Raw genomic sequence first — 25,922 nt, forward strand, 5'->3', positions numbered from 1 at the left:
AACTGAGGCACAGAGAAGTGAAGTGTAACTTGCCCACAGTCACCCAGCTGACAAGGGACAGAGCCAGGATTCAAACCCATGACCTCTGATTCCAAAGCCCGGGCTCTTTCCACTGAAAAAATGACTTGCCCAAAGTCACACAACAGAGAAGTAGAAGAGCTGGGATTAGAACCCAAGTCCTCTGACTCCCAGGCCTGTGCTCTGTTCCCTGGGCCAAGCTGATTCTCCTAACTTCTTCGAACGGTTTGATAGTTTTGCCTCAACCATCAGGAAAACTTCAAGAATGTTGGAAACCCAGACCGTGATAAGCAAAAATTAACTGGGGTGGGAGTTCTAAGAGAGGACAAGTTGAAAGTTACTGGTTATAAAAGTTGATTTTGTAAGCTTTAAATTTCTTGTAATCCCTTAAAAGACAACCAAGAAGAGATCTAATAATGGCTTAAAAATGTTCAAATGTGTAAAAATTTAGACAAAGACATTTTCACTTTGGGGGAAAACAAAAGGATGCGCAGACTGTTTTACAATTCTTCAAGTGAGGTATTTTCTGCTAAGTAGCTATTAAAATGAAGGACCGGCCACTCAAGCAGTTGAAACTATGAATGTAAATAGTTACCGATTAAAATTTTACAGATCTCCAAGCAGTTTCAAATCACTCTATTCCATTTTATTAATTCTTACTGCTTTCATTTCTCAAGTCTACAATTTACACACAGAAAAAACACTGTGTGGTTTGCCCTTCTTTGGAAAGAAATGATGCTAGACAGCTTAAGGGACCCCATACTGGTAATCATTTTTAAAGGCTTTATCGTGAAATTACTCCTTTTATAAGACTGAAGCTAAATGAAATTCATTTAAATAATAAGAAGAAGAAGAAGAATGGTATTTGTTAAGCACTTACTATGTGCCAAGCAGTGTTCTAAGAGCTGGGGTAAATACAAGGTAATGGGGTTGGACACAGTCCCTCATAATCTTCATCCCCATTTTACAGTGAGGTAACTGAGGCACAGAGAAATTAAGTAACACAGAGAAGTTAAGTAGCCAAGGTCACACAGCAGACAAGTGGCGGAGCCTGGATTAGAACCCACCTCCTCTGATTTCCAAGCCCGTGCTCTTACCTCTAGGCCATGCTGCAACAAGGTAGAGTGATTTAAGTGAATTCATTCTCAGCCTATCTCTACCCATTCCCAGCATCTGCTAACCTGAAAAACGGCATCTCTGAAGGTCAAGAAACATTCAGGCACATCACACGATAAGGTCCAAAGTAAGAATCTGGTTTCATGATTTTGCTCAATCATTAGTAAAATTTCTACTTCTCTCTATGAAAAGGGAGGCTTAGTATTTATTTGCAGTAGATTCTCACAGTGGCAAAAACCATAAATTGGAATGAGAATCTAATAAACTAGGACGTCTCACCCACTCAGAGCCTGTTTTTTTCAGATGAACATAGGATAAGTATCAGAGCGCCATTTCATAGTGGAATGTATATCTTTCAAAAATATTAGCTAGATAAGGAGTTCTAGTGAGGTTGATAGCTTTTTCCTTCTAAATGGCAGAGTGCTAGATTGATCATTCCAAGCACTCCTGGAAAAAACAAATCATGAATAAATATATAAATGGGCGATATATAAAAGAGCTCTTACTTAAACCAATTCAAATGGAGTGTCGGTCTTACCTTAGCCTGTAATGCATATATTACACAACGGCTTTCCAAAATATGGTCTGTGGGTCCTTCTCAGCTGATATCGAGCATATTTACTGAGCTTACTGTGTGTAGGACACTGTACTAAGCGCTCGGGAGAGTAGACCACAACAATATAGCAGATATTCCCTGCCCAGAACGAGCTCACAGCCTAGAGAGGGAGACAGACATTAATCTTGTCATGTCTTATGCCATCGAGGAGTCTCTGACCCTTAGCGACGCCACGGACACATCTCTCCCAGAACGGCCCGCTCTCCATCTGCGATCGTTCTGGTAGTGGATCCACAGAGTTTTCCTGGTAAAAATACGGCAGTGGTTTACCACCGCCTCCTTCCGTGCAGTAAATTTGAGTCTCCGCCCTCGACTCTCTCCCGTGCCACCACTGCCCGACGTGGTGACATTAATCTAAATAAATAAATTACGGACATGTAATTATGTGCTGTTGGGCTGGGAGACGCAAAAGGGAGTGGGAAGAGAGGAAATGAGGGCTCAATCAGGGACGGCCTCTTGGATTTTGATACTCGAGACCTCACGTGAAGATTCCGGGAGGGGAGGGATCGAACACTGAGATGCTAAAGGCAAGTTGAAAAACTACGGGGCATTTTCTAAAAAGAAAAGTGGGCAAGAGACCATTAATTGTTATGGAAATTGATGGAAAAAAATGGAAGCCTGGAGAACACTGTGAATGCAAATACTGGATATGGGACATAGTGGGAGGGTGTGGAAGACGCTTCAAAAGCTGAAAAAAGGGAAATTCTCAAAATTTAGTAAATACTGGAAATGGGACATAGTGGGAGGGTGTGGAAGATGCTTCACAAGCTGGAAAAGAGGAAATTCTCCAAATTTAGCTATGTTTCAAGGCAGAAGGATCTCTTAAAAAGTCTCTGAGAAATGCAATACATTTGGGCACCGGGCATCTTAAAGAATGTTTGTTTCCTTCAAGGCCAATTATGAAAACAGAGTGGATGACCAGGGAACTGGGGAAAAGAATCCTGATTTATCTGACCTGATTATCTCCTGCTGGCCTCACTGTATCAGCAACCTGAAAGCAGAAGAATTCCATTTTGTGGGCCTACTGGTGCAAAAAACCCAAATCTGTTCTGCCCTCCAAATCATTAATTCATTCAAGAGTATTTATTGAGCACTTACTATCTGCAGAGCACTGTACTAAGCGCTTAGAATGCACAATTAATAAGAACTGATTTCCAACTTTACTCTTGCAGGTTAGGAAGGTAACTTTTATGTCACGGTATAGTATATAATAGAGACTATTTTCTGTTACTAGGCTACAAAAGCACTGAAGACAATATGGTGGCTCATCCTGTTCTTGGGATGGCTAGACCACTGAAGGGAAGTAAGTGGTGGCATTTCTTAAGCGCTTACTATGTGCCAAGCACCGTACTTAAGACTGGGGCAGATAGGAGGTAATCAGGTTGTCCCATGTGGGGCTCACAGTCTTAATTCCCATTTTACAGATGAGGGAACTGAGGCCCAGAGAAGTGAAGCGACTTGCCCAACGTCACACAGCTGACAAGGGGTGGAGGCGGGATTAAAACCCACGGCCTCTGACTCCCAAGCCTAGGTTCCTGCCACTGAGCCACGTGGCTAGGAAGAAAGCAACAAGGGGCAGTGGGAAAGCGCAGAGAGGATTCATTTCCCAAATCTTGAACCACGAAAGAAATCGGGAATGGCGGATGGAAAGGAAGAAGTGGCTGTCAGAGGACTAACGGAGAGTTGCGGCTTCCCTCCCTGCTTAGCAACCTGCCCCCGAAACTACTGTTTGTCTCCATTCATCCAATAGCATTTATTGAGCGCTCACTATGTGCAAAGCACTGTACCTTTAAGCGCTTGGAATGGACATTTCAGCAACAGGGAGAGACATTCTCTGCCCAGGGATGGGCTCACACAGAACAAAGTAAGTGCCTTTTCAAAAATTAGTATTTTGTACAAGGTATCTGTTAAGCATTTACTATGGGCGAGGCACTGTACTAAATGCCGGGGGCAGATACACACTAATCAGGTTGGACACAGTCCCTGATCCACACGGAGCTCACAGTCTCCATCCCCATTTTACAGAGGAGGTGATCGAGGCACAGAGAAGTTACGTGACTTAGCCAAGGTCCCAGAGCAGGTAAGTGGGAGAGCTGGGATTCGCAGCCAGGTCCTTCTGACTCCCAGGCCCGTTCCCCGCCCACTAGGCCACACTGCTTCCCGATGCTCCACTTAGACTCCCCCAGCCTCTTGAAATGTGAAACTGGAGATCTGGCTATAGGGAGTTGATGAGTGGTACTGTATGCGTTTGTCACCAAGGGATCAGGAGAAGGATGAACCATCGGATCCCTGAATATAATAATTATGGTATTGGTTAAGTGCTTAACTACGTGCCAGGCGCTGTACTAAGCGCTGAGGTGGATACAAGCAGATCGGGTTGGACAAAGTCCCCGTCCCACGTGGGGCTCACAGTCTCCATCCCCGTTTTACAGATGAGGTAACTGAGGCGCAGAGAAGTGAAGTAACTGGCTCAAGGTCACACAGCAGACAAGTGGCGGAGCCGGGATTAGAACCCATGACCTTCTGACTCCCAGGCCCAGGCTCTGTCCTTTACGCCACGCTCTTCTCTTGAATATCCAATCAATCGTATTTCTTGAGCGCTTATTATGTGCCGAGCCCTGAACCGAGCGCTTGGGAGAGTAAAATCTAACAGAGTGGGGAGACACGTTCCCTGCTGACAGTGTAGAGGGGGAGACAAGCGTTAATACAAAGAAATCCGCTACGGATACGTACGTCAGTGCTGTGGGGCTGAGGGAGGGCTGCAAAGAGAGAGCAGATCCAAATCCACCCCTTCTGCTCTCTCAGGAGAAGACGACTGCAGAGATTAGAGAAGCAGTGTGGCTCGGTGGAAAGAGCCCGGGCTTGGGAGTCAGAGGTCATGGGTTCGAATCCCGGCTCCACCTCTTGTCAGTTGTGTGACTGTGGGCAAGTCACTTAACTTCTCCGTACCTCAGTTACCTCATTTGTAAAATGGGGATTAAGACTGTGAGCCCCACGTGGGACAACTTGATTCCCTTGTGTCTACCCCAGCGCTTAGAACAGCGCTCTGCACATAGTAAGCGCTTAACAAATACCAACATTATTATTATTATGAAAGCAGTGCAGATACCCCTGGAGACTCCAAGCTCACTGTGGGCAGAGAAGGTGTCTGTTTATTGCTATACTGAACTCTCCCAAGAGCTCAGTACAGTGCTCTGCACACAGTAAGCGCGCTCAAAAAATACCACCGACTGACTGACCCCTAGAACAGACCTATTCCACAACGCCCCCCGGACATCCAAGAACCACGCCACGAGCTCCTCTTCTGCATACTCCACTCAGACTGAAGATTTGCCAAGGGAAAAAAAATTCAAATCCATTCCAACACCCTTCCAACTTCATAACGGAATTTAAAAAGCAGATAAGATAGGTACATATCCTGAAAAGACATGTTATCATTTATTTATTCACATTAATGTCGGTCACCCTCTCTAGATTCTCAGTTCATCACAGGCAGCATCTGATAATTCTGTTGTATCGTACTCTTCCATACACTTCGTAAGGTACTCTGTACGTAACAAGCTCTTAATAAATACCGCTGATTAACTGATTTAAAAGTCACAGTGTTACAATAATAATAATAGTATTTGTTAAGCGCTTACTACGTGCCAAGCACTGTTCTAAGTACTGGGGTAGATACGAGGCCATGAGGTTGGATACAGTCCCTGTCCTACATGGGGCTCCCAGTCCCAATCCCCATTTTGCAGATGAGGTAACTGAGGCCCAGAGAAGCAAAGTGTCTTGCCCCAGGTCACCCAGCCAACAAGTGGCGGAGCCGGAATTAGAACCCACGACCTCTGACTCCCGAACCCGTGCTCTTGCCAATAGGCCGTGCTGCTTCCCATGTATGGTATAGGAAACCAAACAGCCATTAAAGAGAAGCAAATCAATTCCTGATGAGATTAATTCTAATTTACGGAAAGCTTCAAAAACTCTTTCAGCCACCTCTGATTTTTTGAAATTTTATCCTCAAAGATTTTGGTACTTGTCATCTTAGAGGTGACCGTACGTTTCAATATTCACCACAGCAGTTAACATCTCCTAGGTTACTTCCACTAAAAATACACAAGTTTCAGAGAACTGCCCAAAGAAGGTCTATTTCTCTGGTTCCGAAGAGCCAAAGTTTTTAAGAGAGCATAGACATGTGTCATTAGAGACCACCCACCCCACTACTCTCTCTTCAAAGTGGAAACGGGATTAATGAAGGAACGGTGTAAAAATAGTCACCCTTCTTGGCATCCATCCTAATGTTATTCTCTGAACTTCAAAGCACAGGTAAAGACCTGATTTTCCAGGGTTATCTATCCAAATAAACTGAGCCACGCCTTTTACAGTTTTTTCGTTCACTCATTCATTCAACAGTATTTATTGAGCGCTGACTATGTGCAGAGCACTGGTCTAAGCGCTTGGAATGGACAATTCGGTAACAGAGAGAGACCATCCCTGCCCATTGACGGGCTCACGGTCTAATCGGGGGAGAGAGACGGCAGAGCAAAACGGAACAAAACAAAAACAACACCACATCATCACGATAAAGAGAATCAAGGGGATGTACGCCTCATTAACAAAATAAATAGGGTAATCAATAATATATACAAATGAGCACAGTGCTGAGGGGAAGGGGAAAGGGGGAGCAGAGGGAAAGGGGGGGGCTCAATCTGGGAAGGCCTCCTGGAGGAGGTGAGCTCTCAGTAGGGCTTTGAAGATTTAGTTTGGATACTTTAAATCGAACCTTCTACAAAGAGCCAACCGTACCACAAGCGCTTAGTAAAGTGCCCTGCACACAGTAAGTGCTCAATAAATACGACTGAACGAATGACACCACCTTCTTTGAGCTTTCAACGGCTCCCTGTTGCCGTCCGTATCCAATTAAACTCACGACCACGGGTTTTAAGGCTTCCCGCCTAGTAACTGTCCTCCTCCTCCATTACACCTCAATTTCATCTCCCTTCAAAAAGCCTGATTTATCCTCCATTTATGACTGATCTCCAAATCAAGGTTAACACTATTCCGTCAACTTGGAAAGTACTCTCTCCACTTCCCTAACCCGTACCCTTCCGCTCTTCAATATCCTACTAAAAAAACCATTTCCCACCCAGAGTTTCTCATACTAAGACTCCTGATCTCGGTCCACCTCAGTTGCTCCATCACGCTGTATAATTCCGCAAATCTAGCAGAGTCTGAATTTCTCATATTTTATTGGCCAAGGCAGGGGGGGAGGTGGGAGGAGTGTTACTGTGAAGTTCAAACCGTTGAAGTATTTTTAAATAAAATTTTCGCAGTACCATTTTATTTTAGCTGCTATGTGTGCGTATAAGGGTCTTCTGCTTCTCCCAATTTCTGGTATCTCTACTTGGCTCAATCTGTCTTAAGGGTATCCGGGTTGCAAGAAAGGCTCCACGCCCCTCTTTCCCCCACCCCCTCCTGTTGATTCACCCAAATTAATTTCCATATTCTCATACAGCCCTGAGGATTTTAATATTTAAGCTATTTTGTTATAGTTTACTCCAAATCTTTCCTCCTGCCTTCCTTTGGCAATTTACGGGGGAAGCAGGAGGTAAGTACCATTCAAAGAATCAGTAATTTAATTCCCTGCTAATCAGGAATTTTCATATTTTCTACGCTTTTATTATGACTACTTGCTTTGTTTTGTTGTCTGCCTCCCCCTTTTAGACTCTGAGCCCATTGTTGGGCAGGGATCGTCTCTATCTGTTGCCGAATTGTACATTCCAAGCGCTTAGGACAGTGCTCTGCACACAGTAAGCGCTCAATAAATACGATTGAATGAATGAATTGGTATTTTTTATGCTATTTTTTAAATGCTTATTATATGCCAGGCACTGTTTTAAGCCCTGGGGTAGATACAATAATAATAATAATGTTGGTATTTGTTAAGCGCTTACTATGTGCTGAGCACTGTTCTAAGCGCTGGGGTAGACACAGGGTAATGAGGTTGTCCCACGTGAGGCTCGCAGTCTTAACTCCCAGTTTCCAGATGAGGGAACTGAGGCACCGAGAAGTGAAGTATATATTTTCGTTACCCTATTTATTTTGTTAATGAATTGTACATCGCCTTGATTCTATTTAGTTGCCATTGTTTTTACGAGATGTTCTTCCCCTTGACGCTGTTTAGTGCCATTGTTCTTGTCTGTCCGTCTCCCCCGATTAGACTGTAAGCCCGTCAAACGGCAGGGACTGTCTCTATCTGTTGCCGACTTGTTCATCCCAAGCGCTTAGTACAGTGCTCTGCACATAGTAAGCGCTCAATAAATACTATTGAATGAATGAATGAATGAATGAAGTGACTTGCCCAAAGTCACACAGCTGAGAAATGGCAGAGCCAGGAACGATCAGGGCGTCCTCCATTCTGACTGCTTCATCCAGTGTATTATTAGCTCATCACTTTCAGTTGAGGAAGAGGATTAGGATCTGGGCCGATTCGGAAAGGAGGATGATGATAATAATAATAATAATAATTATAGTTGTTTATTTGTTACGCGCTTCCTATGTGCCAAGTGACTTGCCCAAAGTCACACTGCTGACAAGTGGCAGAGCCGGGAATAGAACCCACATCCTCCGACTACCAAGCCCGGGCTCCTTCCATTAAGCTACATTGCTTCTCTTTGGTGCTTCTGAAGAAGTTGGGGGAAGAGCAGCTATAAAGCCTGCGCTTGCTTAAATTGTGTGGCTCTGACCCTTTCATTCATTCATTCACTCAATCCTATCTATTGAGTGCTTACTGTATATTAAGCGTTTGGGAGAACACAGTATAACAAACGGACCCATTCCCTACCCACAACGAGCTTACAGTCTAGAGACTTCTTGGCCTGCGGAGGAGACGTTGCAGGCTACCAAAAACAGGGGTTTTTCCCCCATAACACTATGTACCTCTGGTATTTGCACTAATAATAATAATTATGGTTCTTCTTAAACCCTTACTGCGGACCAAGTACTGTGCTAAGCGTTGGGGTAGATACACGGTAGTCAGGTTGGACACGGTCCCTTTCCCACACAGGGCTCCCAGTCTTAATCCCCATTTTACAGATGAGGTAACTGAGGCCCAAAAAAGTGAGGTGACTTGACCAAAGTCACACAGCAGACATGCAGCGGAGCCGAAATTAGAACCCACGACCTTCTGCCGCCCAGGTCCGTGCTCCATCCGCTAAGCCACGCTGCTTCTCGCTACTGAATTGTCCTCATATTATTACAAAACCCTGAAGTGAATGCCCTCAGTTCTCCAATAAAGGGGTCGCATTCTTCCGAAAACGCCCACTGGAATACTCGAATGTGCCAGCGTCGTGGGCACAAGCACAAAAACTTTCTTCAGTAACGCAGCACGCAGAGCTCAAGTTAGGGAAGAATGTTCCCCGATATTTTTAAACATCCTAGCCAAAATGTACATTGAAAACCTGCATTTTGACAGAACTGAACGCTATGCATTACTTCAGAGAGATTTGGGCCAGTCTGTCCATCTGAGAATTTAGCTAAATATTTTAGACCACATGCAAATCTTCGAAAAATTACAACGATGAGAACTGCAACTTTTTTAAGTGATCGATATTGTTTTCATACCACGATTCATTGGATTTTTAAGTTGCTGGGCTTCTTCCTTAGGTGTTTTTTTTCCATTTTCGATAATAAAGCAGGTTGTTTGCTGTCCTCAGGAAACTATTACAAATAATTCCCATTCTAATGAGGCAGGTCAGGGGCAACATCAATCCACAGAAATGAACTTTTCAGAGAAAGAGGACTCCATCAAAATTTAACTCCGAAGCGGTTGGCGGGGGGATAGGAGCGTGAAAGGAACGAAGGTGTTTTTTGAGCAGCAAGAAGCCGCTCCTCGCCAACCGTGCTTACCTCATCCAGGAGCCTTTTAAGAGGCTCAGGATGTAATTTTTTCAGCTCCAGGCTTTGGTAGACGATGGTACCGGGAGCGAAAACTAAGGAAACGCGTACCAGGTCATAGGAAAGGGGGGATGGCCCTTTAAACGTCAAACTCATCGTGACAGCAAGGTAATTCATTCAGGTAGTCAGAACACAATTTTCCCTAAACCGAACATTTAAACACAATTGAAACTGGTAAAAGTGCGCAATCATAAACCCTAACCACTCAAGAGAAAGTTAAAACTCCAGTAAACTTTTAATGCTATTCAGGTGATTTGAAGAGTTGCTACCGAAAAATTCATTTAAAAAGCCTAGAAAGTCGAATGACTTTACTATCACAGTAGTGATTTGTGGCTTAGTACAGATTTGGTATTTAATAATTTCTCAAAATTAAATAGGCAGTCTTACCTGGATCAGAAGTCACCGATATTTCCAATTCAGCTGTTTTAAACTGTTGTTTTGCGCTGCAGTTTTCCATTTTCGTTGCTCCCTTGGCATGTATAGAATTTTCATTCGAACTATTTTCATTGGAACTACATATGGCAGAGCCGGTTTCTGAATGTGGAGAATCATTCCTGTCACTTGCATCACGCTGGAGAACAAAATAAATTTCTGTAAAGAGGCGAACTTTAATTTCCTGTTACAAATAAATGAAAACTGATCATATACTATACGACCAGTCTTTAACAACTTTACTTAGGATATCAGTTTGGTTACAGCACATCCCACCGCTCCATCCAATAACATCCCCTAAAGTACAAGTATCTTTTTCCCCCTTCAAAACAGTATTTGCATCTGGTATCAGGAAAAAAAGACTTCTTTCCAAGTGAAGAGAATAGGATGAGATAGCCTCCCCTATTTCCTATCCACACAACCCAGTGGTAACAGCACGGGCTTGGGAATCAGAGGTCGTAGGTTCTATTCCCAGCTCCACCACTTGTCTGCTGTGTGACCCTGGGCAAGTCATTTAACTTCTCTCTGCCTCATCTATAAAATGGGAAATAAGAGCATAAGCCTCATGTCAGACGGGACTGAGTCCAACCTGATTACCTTGTATCTACCCCAGCTCTTAGAACAATGCTTGGCACATAGAAAGCGCATAACAAATAAACAACTATCATTATTATCATTATTATTATTATTATCCTCCTTTCCAAATCGGCCCAGCTCCTAATCCTCTTCCTCAACTGAACGTGATGAACTAACACTACACTGGATGAAGCAGTCTGAGGGGAGGATGCCCTGATGGTTCCTGGCTCTGCCACCTCTCAGCTGTGTGACTTTGGGCAAATCACTTGACTTCTCTGTGCCTCAGCTACCTCATCTGTAAAATGGGGATGAAGACTGTGAGCCTCATGTGGGACAACCTGATTACCCTGTATCCACCCCAGCGCTTAGAACAGTGCTTCACACATAGTAAGCGCTTAACAAATGCCAACATTTATTATTATTACTAAGTTCTCTTGACTCTTTTTCTTTAGATAGTACTTGTTAAGCGCTTACTATGAGCCAGGGCATTCTACCAAGTGCTTGGGCGGATATCAGCTAATCAGGTAGGACACAGTCCGTGTCCCACATGGGGCTCACCGTCTCGATCCCCATTTTTTCAAATGAGGCCACCGAGGTACAGAGAAGTGAAGGGACTTGCCCGAGGTCACGCAGCAAAGTGGCGGATTCGGGATTAGAACCCAGATCTTTCTGACTCCTGGGCCCGTGCTCCATCCTCTAGGCCGCGATGCTTCTCAGCGGAATCTGAGAGCATGCAAAGGAGAAATATAGAGACAAACTGTAAACCTCAAACATCCACTGTAGTTTAGTACCCCAGTTGTATTGTAACAAAGCAGAACAGTCACTGAGCATCCACAAGCCTTGTATAGCCCTGTTTTAGACAGCACTGAAGTGTTTCATGTCACCATTAACACCCAGCCAGAGAGCAAAGGTTAGAGATTAAAAAGGAAAGGAAGGTGGAAGAAAGGCCGGGGTGGGAAGAAAGCAGCTCTTTGGCGGGACGCCTCTCCAGGCTTCTTCTCCTGAGCTCAAAACACTCCGAGTTCGTAGGCTGCTTGAACAAGGCAAGCCGAGGTGTCGGAAAAAAACGCCCGTGCTCACGCACACGGCACTGGAGTGCGTAAATACTGCAGCTCAAATTTTCCAAGAATGCAACCGGAGTTATAGGACAACCGGGTTTAAAGATTCGATCTAATCCGTTAAACAAATGGGAAATCCAGCTGCTGGAAAAATACTTTAGACAGATTTCGAAACTGTCCGCAATCACCCTCAAGCCCTTCAAATCACATTTTTTATTTTGATAACATTCTGAATAAGAAGGCTTCCCGCCCTTCCCTTTTACCTCAATTAATTTAACTTCCGTTCCTGGCGTTTTGGTCTGTTCATCCAGATTCTTTCTGTTAGCACTTCCCGGGGCTATAAACCTTGGTTTTTTGGTGATGTTCCCAAGTAGCCGACTTGGTGCGGCAGACCGTCTCATGTTCGGTGTAAGTCTAAAAAAGAAAAAAAAATACAGACATTTCTGACAATTATGCATGTGAATTTCAAGGAGCGAACCCCATTTTTAACCAAGCATAACAGTACCTCATAAAACTACTGCTACTTAATCAGTGCTATTTATTGAGCACTTACTGTGTGCAAAGCACTGACTAAGCTTAAGCGCTGGGGAGAGTACAATGCAAAAGAGTTGTACTTGAAATTACAGCTAGCCAGATATATATCCAGACATATATATTATTAGCTACTCAGTTGTAGCCTTGTGAATTATTGACATGCAACTTCTTCAGCTAATGGATTTCGTCACCAAAGGCTGCCGGCTTCTCCTTCACAACATCGCCAAGATCCACCCTTTCCTCTCCATCCAAACCGCTGTCCCATTAAGTACAATCACTCATCCTGTCCGACTGGATTGCCGCATCAGCCTCCTTTCCGACCTCCCAGCCTCCTGTCTCTCCCCAATTCAGTCCATACTTCACTCTGCTGCCCAGATTACCTTTCTACAGAAAAGTCACGTCACCCCTCTCCCCCAAAACATCTCCAATAGTCACCTGTCAACCTCCATATCAAGCAAAACCTCCTCACTCTTGGCTTCCAAGTTCTCCATCCCCTTGCCCCCTCCTACCTCACCTCCCTTCTCTCCTTCTGCATCCCAGCCCACACGCTCCTCTCCTCCGGTGCTGACCTTCTCACTGTGCCTCCTTCTCAGCCGTTCCACCGTCGATCCCTGGCCCACGTCCTACCTCTGGCCTGGAATGTCCTCCCTCTTCAAATCCGCCAATCACACTTTCCCCCCTTCAAAGCCCTCCTGAAGGCTCATCTCCTCCAGGAAGCCTTCCCAGACTAAGCCCCCCTTTTCCTCAGCTCCCTCTACCCTCCCCTTTGCCCCGAATCGCTCCCTTTGCTCTACCCACCGCCCCACAGCACTTGTATACATATATGTATACGCACATATCTATAATTTTATTTATATTAATGCCTGTTTACTTGTTTGGATGCATATACATATATATATATGTATATATATATACCTTTAATTCCACCTAGATTGATGTCTGTCTCCACCATCTCTAGACTGTGAGCCCGCTTTTGGCAGGGATTGTCTCTCTTTATTGCTGAACGGTACTTTCCAAGCGCTTAGTACAGTGCTCTGCACACAGTAAGCGCTCAGTAAATACGACTGAACGAGTGAATTTCAGTTTTCAGAGAACAGATTTTACAGTGCAGTGAGTTGAACAATACGGGGATTGATTCCTTGAAGAATTCACAGTAACAGAAGTTGCTTTGTAGCACATAGGCGGTGACTGGTGTCACACGCGCAAGCACCCGAAATGAGCGTCATTTCGTCCAACATAACATTGCATTCTATCTAAACACGCCTTCTCAAAGCCTGTTACCTAATTCCCCGACGGCACTCAATCCGAAATGCGGGATGTAAGCGGGCATTATGGGAGACCGGTCTGTACTTCTCAGGGAGAAGTTTGAGAAGTTTAAAATGAGATATGTAAATATTTTCACTTGAGAAAACATTGTTTTCACATCAAAAAATCCAAAGTTATCTTCAGAGCTGATCCTGAAAAATCAGTTTTAAACATATGCATAGGCGGCTGTCTGTTCAACTGGTAACCTTGTTTCCTTGGTTATTTAATCAATCAATGGTATTTATTGAGTGCTCACGATGTGCAGAGCACTGTACTGAGCACTTAGGAGAGTACAATACAACAGAATTAGCAGGTAAATTCCCTGCCCATAACAAGCTAATAATCTAGAGAGTGAGATGTGATGAGGGCACTTAGAACTATGTTTGAGACTAATCTGGGTTGTGGAGCTTTAAAAGTTCATATTAGACCGCAAGCTCGTTGTGGGCAGGGAATGAGTCTGTTTATTGTTAAGCTGAACTCTCTCAAGCACTTAGATCCAAGCACCAATCCTGTCTCTGCCACTTGTCTGCTGTGTGACCTTGGGCAAATCACCGCACCTCCCTGTGCCTCAATTACCTCATCTGCAAAATGGGGATTGGGACTGTGAGCCCCATGAAAAGCAGCGTGGCTCAGTGGAAAGAGCACGGGCTTTGGAGTCAGAGGTCATGGGTTCAAATCCCAGCTCGGCCACTTGTCAGCTGTGTGACTTTGGGCAAGTCACTTAACTTCTCGGTGCCTCAGTTCCCTCATCTCTAAAATGGGGATTAAGACTGTTAGCCCCACGTGGGACAACCTGATTCCCCTGTGTCTACCCCAGCGCTTAGAACAGTGCTCGGCACATAGTAAGCGCTTAACAAATACCAACATTATTATTATTATGTGGGACAGGGACCGATTTGCTCATATCCACCCCAGCACCCGGTACAGTGCCTGGCACATAGTAAGTGCTTAACAAATTCCATAATTAATGATTAAGCGCTCAATAAATATGATTGAAGGAATGAACCTCTTCCACTGACCTAACCTGGCTAAGCCTTGCCCACATCCCTGCCCTCTCCAAGCATCACAGTGGGGTTGCCGTGATAGCAGGGCTGCACATCTGCACACATGCAGGATTCATGATGTGGGCCCAATGTGGTCCCTCGGAATCACAACCACATGAGAAGCAGCATGGTGTAATGGAAAGAGCCCAGCCTTGGCAGTTGTGGGTTCTAATCTCAGCTCCATCACTTGCCAGCTGTTTGACTTTGGGCAAGTCACTTAGCTTCTCTGTGCCTCAGTTACCTCACCTGTAAAATGAGGATTAAGACCATAAGCTCCATGTGGGACAACCTGATTATCTTGCATCTACCGCAGCACTTAGAACGGTGCTGGGCACATAGTAAGCGCTTAACATGTACCATCATTACTATTATTATTATTATTATGTGAGCCCAACCAGACTCGATCCAGCTTGCCCTCTGGCCCGGTTCAGCCGACGGGATAATGAATACTAGATCGTCCCGAGCCACACGGGGCTCCGCGGTCCCAGAACACAGTTCGGTTCTAACACCTTCTCCATCACTCCTGCAACAAACCCGAGAGGGAACTGCGTGCCTCGGTTGGAAATGCTCCCCGGCGAGCTAGGGCGTCCAGGGGCTCCAGTTAGGGCTCCTAGTCGGATCCCAGGCCGGGGTCCGAGTCGGGCTCCCAGTCGACACCCCAAATCAGGATCCCAGTCTGGGTCCCAAGTCAGGATCCCAGTCTGGGTCCCAAGTCAGAATCCCAGTCAAGATCCTGGTCAGACCCCCAGCCCCGGCCTCAAGTCAGGATCTCGGTCAGACCCCCAGCCAGGGCCCCAAGTCAGGCTCTCGGTCGACGCCCCAAATCAGGATCACCGATCAGATACTCAGTCTGGGCCCCAATTCAGAATCCCAGCCTGGGCTCCAAGCCAGGCTCTCGGTCGACACCTCAAGTCAGGATCCCAGTCAGGCCCCAAGCCTGGGCCCCAGGTCAGGATCCCGGTCAGACCCCCAGCCTGGTCCCCAAGTCAGGCTCTCGGCTGATGCTCCAAGTCAGGATCTCAGTCAGGATCCCAGTCAGACCCCCAGCCTGGTCCCCAAGTCAGGCTCTCGATCGACACCCCAAATCAGGATCCCGGTCAGACCCCCAGCCTTGACCCCAAGTCAGCATCCCAATCTGGGCCTTAAATCAGGAACCCGGTAAGACCCCCAGCCTGGGCCCCAAATCAGGCTCTCAGTCGACGCCCCAAATCAGGATCCCGGTCAGACCCCCGACCTCGACTCCAAGTCAGGCTGTCGGTCGACGCCCCAAGTCAGGATCCCGGTCAGACCCCCGGCCTCAAATCCAAGTCAGGGTCTTGGTCGATGCCCCAAATCAGGATCCCGGTCAGACCCCCGGCCTCGACTACAAGTCAGGCTCTCGGTCGACGCCCCAAATCAGGATCCCGGTCAGACCCACAGCCTGGACCCCGTCAGCATCCCAATCTGGGCCTTAAATCAGGAATCCGGTCAGACCCCCAGCCTGGGCCCCAAGTCAGGCTGTCGGTCGACGCCCCAAATCAGGATCCCGGTCAGACCCCCGGCCTCAACTCCAAGTCAGGATCCCGATCAGACTCCCGGCCTCGGCCCCAAGTCAGGATCCCGGTCAGACCCTCAGCCCGGTCCCCAAGTCAGGCTCTCGGTCGACGCCCCAAATCAGGATCCCAGTCAGACCCCCAGCCTGGCTCAGTGGAAAGAGCCCGGCCTTTGGAGTTAGTGGTCACGGGTTCGACTCCCGGCTCTGCCACTCGTCAGCTGTGTGACTGTGGGCAAGTCACTTCACTGGGCCTCAGTTCCCTCCTCTGTAAAATGGGGATGAAGACTGTGAGCCGCAGGTGGGCCAACCTGATGACCCTGGATCTCCCCCAGCGCTTAAAACAGTGCTCTGCACATAGTAAGCGCTTAACAAATATCAACATCATTATTATTATCCCAGTCTGGCCTTAAGTCAAAAATCTCCAGCCGGGTCCCCACGTCAGGATCCAAGCCTGGGCCCCCATCAGGCTCTCGGTCGAAGAGAAGCAGCGTGGCTCAGTGGAGGGAGCCCGGGCTTGGGAGTCCGAGGTCAGGGGTTCGAACCCCAGCTCTGCCACTTGTCAGCCGCGTGGCTGTGGGCAAGTCACTTCACTTCTCTGGGCCTCAGTTCCCTCCTCTGTAAAATGGGGATGAAGACTGTGAGCCCCAGGTGGGCCAACCTGATGACCCCGGACCTCCCCCAGCGCTTAGAACAGTGCTCTGCACATAGTAAGCGCTTAACAAATACCAACATTACTATCCCAGTCTGGGCCCCCAAGTCAAAATCCCCAGCCGGGGTCCCACATCAGCATCCAAGCCCGGGCCCCAATCAGGCTCTCGGTCGAAGAGGAAACAGCAAGAGCCCGGGCCTGGGAGTCGGAGGTCATGGGTTCGAATCCCAGCTGGGCCCCTCGTCGGCGGCGTGGCTGTGGGCAAGTCACTTCACTGGGCCTCAGTGGCCTCCTCTGGAAAATGGGGATGAAGCCTGGGAGCCCCACGTGGGTCCACCCGATGACCCTGGGATCTCCCCCAGCGCTTAGAACAGTGCTCTGCCCAGAGTATAAGCGCTTCACCAAATGGCATCCCATAGATGTGTCCCAAGGGAGGATCCCCAAGTCTGGCCTCCTGGGAGAGGGGCAGGCTGGGAGCCCAGGGCTGGTCCTGGGCGGCACCGGAAGTGGGGCTGCCAACGGGCAGCCATGGGGCAGGAAAGGGGGCAGGAAAGGGGGCAGGAAAGGGGGCAGGAAAGGGGGCAGGAAAGGGGGCAGGAAAGGGGGCAGGCTCTTCCTATCCGGGCTCCTCGGGGGTCTGCGGGCAGAAACCTACCCGGAGCGGAGGCGAGGAGGGGCAGGAGGGCGGCCACACACACACACACATACACACACACACCCCGACAGGGCCGCGGCCCGCCCCCCCTCACGTCAATCAACCCTCCCGCCTCGGCCGCCGGCACGCGCCCCACCACCAATCAGCGGCCGCTCCCACGGGCGCCTGCGCACTAGCCTCCCTGACATTCCCTCCTTCCTTCCCCCCCCCCCCCCCCGCGTCTAACCGCTACGGCCACGGAGGCGCATGCGCGACCCGGCCCCGCCCGCGGCCCTGCTCCCCGCCCCCGCCCAACAGTCAGTCAGTCAGTCAGTCATTCGCTCGCTCGTTCATTCACTCATTCATTCATTCACGCACTCATTCATTCACTCATTCGTTCATCACGCACTCATTCGCTCATTCATTCATTCACGCACTCATTCGCTCATTCATTCATTCACTCAATCATTCATTCACGCACTCATTCATTCACTCATTCGTTCATCACGCACTCATTCACTCATTCATTCATATACGCACTCATTCATTCATTTGCGCACTCATTCATTCATTCGGGCACTCATTCATTCACTCATTCGTTCATCACGCACTCATTCATTCACGCACTCATTCGCTCATTCATTCACGCATTCATTCATTCACGCACTCATTCATTCATTCGCGCACTCATTCACTCATTCATTCATTCGCGCACTCATTTCATTCATTCACGCACTCATTCGCTCATTCATTCGCGCATTCATTCATTCACGCACTCATTCATTCATTCGCGCACTCATTTCATTCATTCACGCACTCATTCGCTCATTCATTCACGCATTCATTCATTCACGCACTCATTCATTCATTCACTCAATCATTCATTCACGCATTCATTCATTCACGCACTCATTCATTCATTCAATAGTATTTATTGAGCGCTAACTATGTGCAGCGCACTGGACTAAGCGCTTGGAATGGACAAGGTGGCAACGCACTCATTCACTCACTCATTCATTCACTCATTCATTCATTCATGCACTCATTCAATCATTCACATGCTCTTCATTCATTCACACACTCTTCATTCATTCACACACTCATTCATTCACACACTCATTCATGCACTCATTCATTCACACACTCATTCAGTCCCTCTATCAGTCATTTATTCACTCATTCATTCATTCACTCATTATTCACTCATTCATTCATTCACTCATTCATTCACTCAGCATGGCTCTGTGGCAAGAGCCCGGGCTTGGGAGTCAGAGGTCATGAGTTCAAATCCCAGCTCTGCCACTTGTCAGTTGTGTGACTGTGGGCAAGTCACTTCACTTCTCTGGGCCTCAGTTCCCTCATCTGTCAAATGGGGATGAAGACTGTGAGCCCCACATGGGACAACCTGATTCCCCTGTATCTACCCCTGGGCTTAGAACAGTGCTCTGCACATAGTAAGCGCTTAACAAATACCAACATTATTCATTCATTCACTCACTCATTTATTCATTCACTCACTCATTCATTCATTCAAGGGTATTTATTGAGCACTAACTGTGTGCAGGGCACTGTACTAAGCGCTGGGGATGTACAGTTCGGCCACAAAGAGAGACCATCCCTGCCCAATGACGGGCTCAAAGTCCAAACGGGGGGGACAGACAGCAAAACAAAACAAGGAGACAGGTGTCAATGCCATCAAAATAGTTCAATAATAATAATGTTGGTATTTGTTAAGCGCTTACTGCTTCTCTACCATCAAAATAGATCAATAATGATGTTGGTATTCATTAAGTGCTTACTATGTGCAAAGCACTGTTCTAAGGGCCGGGGGAGATACAGGGTAATCAGGTTGTCCCATGTGAGGCTCGCAGTCTTAATCCCCATTTTCCAGATGAAGTAACTGAGGCACAGAGAAGTGAAGTGACTTGCCCACAGTCACCCAGCTGACAAAAGGCAGAGTCGGGATTCAAACCCATGACCTCTGACTCCAAAGCCTGGGCTCTTTCCACTGAGCCACGCTGATATAGACACCTTATTAACAAAATAAATAGAGTAATAAATAATATATACGAATATTCACAGTGCTGTGGGGAGGGGAAGGGGAAAGAGCAGAGGGAGGGGGAAGGGGGAGCAGAGGGAAAGGGAGGGGCTCAGTTTGGAAAGGCCTCCTGGAGGAGGTGACTGGAGGAGGTGACATAATAATAATGATGATGTCATTCGTTAAGTGCTTACTATGTGCAAAGCACTGTTCTAAGCGCTGGGGAGGATACAAGGTGATCAGGTTGGCCCACGTGGGGCTCACAGTCTTCATCCCCCTTTTCCAGATGAGGTCACTGAGGCCAAGAACAGTGAAGTGACTTGCCCACAGTCACCCAGCTGACAAGCGGCTGAGCTGGGATTCGAACCCATGACCTCTGACTCCCAAGCCCGGGCTCTTTCCGCTGAGCCACGCTGCTGCACATGGTCATAGTAATAATAATGGTAATTGTTAAGTGCTTACTAAGTGCCAAGCACTCTCCTAAGCGCTGGGCTAGATACAAAGTAGTCCGGTTGTCCTACGTGGGGCTCACAGTCTTAATCTCCATTTGCAGCAAGGCTTAATGGCAAGAGCCCGGGCTTGGGAGTCAGAGGTGGTGAGTTCTAATCCCGACCCGGCCACTTATCAGCTGTTTGACTTTGGGCAACTCAGCTTCTCTGTGCCTCAGTTACCTCATCTGTAAAGTGGGGATTATGACCGTGAGCCCCACGTGGGACACCCTGTATCTACCCCAGGGCTTAGAACAGTGCTTGGCACATAGTAAGCGCTTAACAAAATACCACCATTATGATGATGATGATGATGGTATTTGTTAAGCGCTTACTATGTGCCAAGGACTGTTCTAAGCACTAGGGTAGATACAAGGTCATCGGGTTGTACTACGTAGGGCTCACAGTCCTACTCCCCATTTAACAACTGAGGCACAGAGAAGTGAAGTGATTTGCCCAAAGTCACACAGCTGACAAGGGGCAGAGCCGGGATCGTTTAAACTGAGCCTGTTGGGCAGGGATTGTCTCTCTCTGTTGCCGAATTGTCCATTCCAAGCGCTTAGTACAGTGCTCTGCACATAGTAAGCACTCAGTAAATACGATTGAATGAATTAGAACCCATGACCTCTGACCCCCAAGCCCGGGCTCTTTCCACTAAATCACGCTGTTTCTCTCCGTACTCCCACTACCTCTGGTTTATTCCTGCCTTTTACCCTGCTTTAAGGCTGATGCTGACTCCAACATACCTGAGACAACGCCTTCATTTATTTATTCTTTCATTCAGTCGCATTTACTGAGCGCTTACTGTGTGCAGAGCACTGGACTAAGCGCTCGGAAAGTACAGTTCAGCATTAAAGAGAGACAATCCCTGCCCGCAAAGGGAGGGGAGACACACATCAATTCAAGGAAACAATACAAATCAATGGCATGAATATAAATAGAATTATACAGATGTACATATATATATATATATACACAAGGGCTGAGGGGTGAGGAGGGGGGTAGAGCAAAGGGAACGAGTCGGGGCAATGGGGAGGGGAGGAGGAGCTGAGGAAAAGGGGGATGATCCGAAGGGAGAGGAAATGAGAAGGGAAAAGGATACATGTCTCCCTTGCACTTGGAAATGCACCCTTGAGTCACCCCTCCTTCAGCCCCCTAGCACCTATGAGAAGCATGGCTTAGAGGAAACCACAGGCTTGAGAGTCACAGATCATGGGTTCTAATCCCCCCTCCGCCACCTGTCCACTGTGTGACCCTGGTCACGTCATTTAACTTCCCTCTGCCTCAGTTCTCTCATCTGTAAAAATGGGGATTAAACCCCACGTGGGACAACCTGATGACCTTGTATCTACCCCAGCGCTTAGAACAGTGCTTGGCACATAGTAAGCGCTTAACAAATACCATCATCATTATTATTATGTATATAGCTGTAATTTATTTATATTAATGTCTATCTTCCCCTCTGTAGACAGGGAACGTGTCTTCCACTTTTGTTAAGCTCTTTCCACTAAGCCATGCTGCTTCTCAGTTATTTTACTACTCCCCCAAAATTACTGTAACCCATCAGTATTCTTTTTGAAATGTCTTGGCTATTAATACTCATAATAATTGTGGTATTTGTTAAGCACTCACTATGGAACAAACACTGTACTAGTGCTGGGATAGAGAGAAGATAATTAGGCTCCTCATGGGATCCACAGTCTAAGTAGGAGGGAGAACAGGCATCGAATCCCCTACTCCCTCCTCTGCTCTACCCTCTTCCCCACCCCACAACACTTGTGTGTAATGATAATGATATTTAAACACTTACTATGTGCAAAGCACTGTTCTAAGTGCTGGAGAGGGATACACGGTGATCAGGTTGTCCCACGTGGTGCTCCCAGTCTTCATCCCCATTTTACAGATGAGGTAGCTGAGGCACAGAGAAGTGAAGTGACTCGCCCAAAGTCACACAGCTAACAAGTGGTGGGATTAGGACCCGTGACCTCTGACTCCCAAGCCCGTGCCCTTTAACAATAATAAGAATAATAATAATGATGGCAATTAAGCGTTATGTTCAAAGCACTGTTCTAAGCGCTGGGGAGGATACAAGGTGATCAAGTTGTCCCACGTGGGGCTCACAATCTTATTAATCCCCATTTTACAGATGAGGTAACTGAGGCACACATTAGTCAAGTGACTTGCCCAAAGTCACACAGCTGACAAGCACCTGAGCCAGCATTTGAACCCATGACCTCTGACTCCCAAGCCCGGGCTCTTTCCACTGGAGTCACGCTGCTTCTCTTTGTACATATTTATTATTCGATTTATTTTATTAATGACGTGTCTATAGCTACAATTCTATTTATTTTGATGCTATTGATGCCCGTCTACTTGTTCTGTTGTCTCCCCTTTCTAGACTTAACAAATACCAACATTAATTAGACTGGGAGCCCATTGTTGGGTAGGGATTGTCTCTGTTGACCTTTCCAAGGGCTTTGTACAGGGCTCTGCACACACTAATAGCTCCATAAATACGACTGAATGAAGAGTGTACTCTCCCAAGGGTTTAACACAATGTTTTGCACAGATTAAGGGCTCAAAAAATACGTGCAAAAGTGGAAAGCAGGGGAGGGAGGAGAGGGGCAAGGCTGCCGTAAAGCAGAAGCTCGAGGCTCGTGCGACAGTTGCGTGCGTAACGACAGTTGCTTGCCGGCCCCGCCGGGCTGGTTGCTAGGGGCGAGGTTTGGTTGCCACCCCTGGGCGGGGCCTGGGCGCCATTAGCAAGGCCGAGCCTGGCCTGTCGTAATGATACTAATAATAAATAAAAACAATACATAATTGAGGTCTTTAGTAAACATGTATTAAGTGTCAGGCACTGTACTAAGCACTGGGGTGGTTACAAGCTACTCAGGTTGGACACAGTCCCTGTCCCTTCATGGGGCTCACAGTCCCAATCCCCACATTTTACAGATGAGGTCATTGAGGCCCAGAGAAGTGTAGTGACTTGCCCAAGGTCACTCAGCAGACAAGTGGCAGGGCAGGGATTAGAACCCATGACCTGACTCCCCGGTCTTGTGCTCTATCTGAGGCCCAGAGAAGTGAAGCGACTTGCCCGAGGTCACTCAGGAGACAAGTGTTAGGGCAGGGATTAGAACCCGTGACCTGACTCCCAGGTCTGTGCTCTATCTGAGACCCAGAGAAGTGAAGCGACTTGCCCGAGGTCACTCAGGAGACAAGTGTTAGGGCAGGGATTAGAACCCGTGACTGGACTCCCAGGTCTGTGCTCTATCTGAGGCCCAGAGAAGTGAAGCGACTTGCCCGAGGTCACTCAGCAGACAAGTGGCAGGGTGGGGATTAGAACCCGTGACCGGACTCCCAGGTCTGTGCTCTGAGGCCTAGCGAAGTGAAGTGACTTGCCCGAGGTCACTCAGCAGATAAGTGGCAGGGCAGGGATTAGAACCCGTGACCTGATTCCCAGGTCTGTGCTCTGAGGCCCAGAGAAGTGAAGTGACTTGCCCGAGGTCACTCAGCAGACAAGTGGCAGAGAAGGGATTAGAATTTATGACCTGCATCCCAGGTCTGTGCTCTGCCTACTAAGCCACACTTCCCTCAGGGCTGCCAGAATTTGGCCCTTGCAGCCCTGACCGCCCGCTCAGTGCTAAAGCCGTAGCCCTTCAGTCTGGAAGCGCAAGGCTCTGTATAACAACAATCGTAGTAATCATAATATTTGTTAAGCTCATACTACATAATAATAATAATAATAATGTTGGTATTTGTTAAGCGCTTACTATGTGCAGAGCACTGTTCTAAGAGCTGGGGTAGATACAGGGTCATCAGGTTGTCCCACATGAGGCTCACAGTCTTAATCTCCATTTTACAGATGAGGTAACTGAGGCACAGAGCCAGGCACTAAGTGCTGGGGTAGGTACAAGATAATCAGCTCTTCCATGGGGCTCACAGTCTAAATAGGTGGGGGACCGGGTATCGAATTCCCATTTCGCTGATGAGGAAACCGAGGCACGGAGAAGTTAAGTGACTTGTCCAAAGTCACCCAGCAGGCAAGTGGCAGAGCCGAAATTAGATCCCGGGTCCTCTGGCTCCCAGGCCCTTGTTCATTTCACCGGGCCAGGCCGTTTCTCTAAGTGGTGCTGTAGTGGATTGAGCACGATCCTGGGAATGGGAGGACCTGGGTTCCGATTCCAGCTCCGCCACTTGTCTGTTGTGTGACCTCGGGCAAGTCGCTTCACTTCTCTGGGCCTCAGTGACCTCGTCTGTAAAATGGGGATGAAGACTGTGAGCCCTGTGCGAGACGGGGACTGTGATCGAGCCGATTAGCTTGTGCCCACCCCAGCTTAGTACAGTGCCTGGCACATAGCACTCAACAAATACGATTTTTAAAAAAGTAGAAAAGTAGTAACTTTGACATCTGCTAAAGTGGGCCGAGATGCTATTTCAAAAAATGTCCAGAGCCATAGGGTCGGCGTAGACTCCTGTAAACAAGAAAATGTTTCACCTTGGGGGACAGACTAGGTTGGGGGTGACTACCTCAGGCGACGCCTCAGACTCGCTCGCTCCTCCTGCTCAGACGGAATCAGACGGGAAGGACTGGGAGAGGCACAAAGCTGCCTCCTTCCTCGGGGCCGAGGACAATCCCGGAAAATGTACTGGCCCAACTCACTTCGTGTTTTGCTTCTTTCAAACCCGAATTTCTGGATTTGAACTGGCTCGGCGCTTAAGCAATAGAGCTTGTCACCAAAACTGTAGGGGCACTAAACTTTTATTCCGAGCCCAAGGCTCGATAAACACTGGGGTAGATACAATAATAATTAATAATAATTTTGGTATTTGTTAAGCGCTTACTATGTGCCGAGCACTGTTCTAAGCGCTGGGGTAGACATAGGGGAATCAGGTTGTCCCACGTGGGGCTCACAGTCTTAATCCCCATTTTGCAGATGAGGGAACTGAGGCACAGAGACGTTAAGTGACTTGCCCACAGTCACACAGCCGACAAGTGGCAGAGCTGGGATTCGAACTCATGAGCCCTGACTCCAAAGCCCGTGCTCTTTCCACTGAGCCACGCTGCTTCCCCAAGATACAAGATAATCAGCTCAGACGGTTTCTGTCACATGTGATGTTCCTAAGTGTAAAAGATAGGGAAAGCAGAATTTATCCCCATTTTACAGGTGAGCAAAATAATACTGCCAATAGCCTGGGAGTCAGAGGACCCGGGTTCGAATTCCAGCTCTTCCACTTACCTGCTGGGTGACCTTGGGCAAGTTAATAAATAATAATAATGTTGGCATTTGTTAAGCGCTTACTACGCACAGAGCACTGTTCTAAGCGCTGGAGGAGATACAGGGTAATCAGGTCGTCCCACATGAGGCTCACAGTTAATCCCCATTTTACAGATGAGGCAACTGAGGCACAGAGAAGTTAAGTGACTTGCCCACAGGCACACAGCTGACAAGTGGCAGAGCCGGGAGTCGAACCCATGACCTCTGACTCCAAAGCCCAGGCTCTTTCCACTGAGCCACGCTGCTTCCCTTCTCTGTGCCTCTGTTCCCTCATCTACGAAAATGGGATTCGTTACCTATTCTCTCTCCTATTTAGACTATGGATCCCATGAGGGACCTAATTATCTTCTCTTTATAATAATAATAATGTTGCTATTTGTTAAGCACTTACTATATGCAGAGCACTGTTCTAAGCACTGGGTGGGATACAGGGTGATCAGGATGCCCCACGTGAGGCTCACAGTTTTCATCCTCATTTTACAGGTGAGGTAACTGAGGCACAGAGAAGTTAAGTGACTTGCCTAAGGTCACACAGCAGACAAATGGCGGAGCTGGAATCAGAACCCAGGTCCTCCCATTCCCAGGATCGTGCTCTATCCACTAGAGCACCACTTAGAGAAACGGCCTGGCTGACAATAATAATAATAATGTTGGTATTTGT

General features: G+C 47.5%; 1 protein-coding gene across 2 annotated transcripts in view; it reads right to left on the minus strand.

The window, feature by feature from the left end:
- Positions 1-17,588, minus strand: part of RAD54B (RAD54 homolog B) — a 74,030-nt gene extending 56,442 nt beyond the window's left edge. The window contains exons 1-3 of one of the 2 annotated variants that reach the window (XM_007670684.3): positions 17,481-17,588; positions 12,024-12,174; positions 10,082-10,265 (exon numbers count right to left, since the gene is read on the minus strand). In XM_007670684.3, the coding sequence (XP_007668874.2) occupies positions 10,082-10,265; positions 12,024-12,161 (322 nt within the window). In that variant the 5' untranslated portion in view covers positions 12,162-12,174; positions 17,481-17,588. Of the gene's footprint in view, positions 1-10,081; positions 10,266-12,023; positions 12,175-17,227; positions 17,313-17,480 lie in introns of those variants that run through there. The other variant, XM_007670685.2, reaches the window with a different exon arrangement.
- Between the last annotated feature and the right edge of the window lie 8,334 nt (positions 17,589-25,922).

This window comes from Ornithorhynchus anatinus, chromosome 4, assembly GCF_004115215.2.
Source record: "Ornithorhynchus anatinus isolate Pmale09 chromosome 4, mOrnAna1.pri.v4, whole genome shotgun sequence".
Lineage (NCBI taxonomy): Eukaryota > Metazoa > Chordata > Mammalia > Monotremata > Ornithorhynchidae > Ornithorhynchus > Ornithorhynchus anatinus.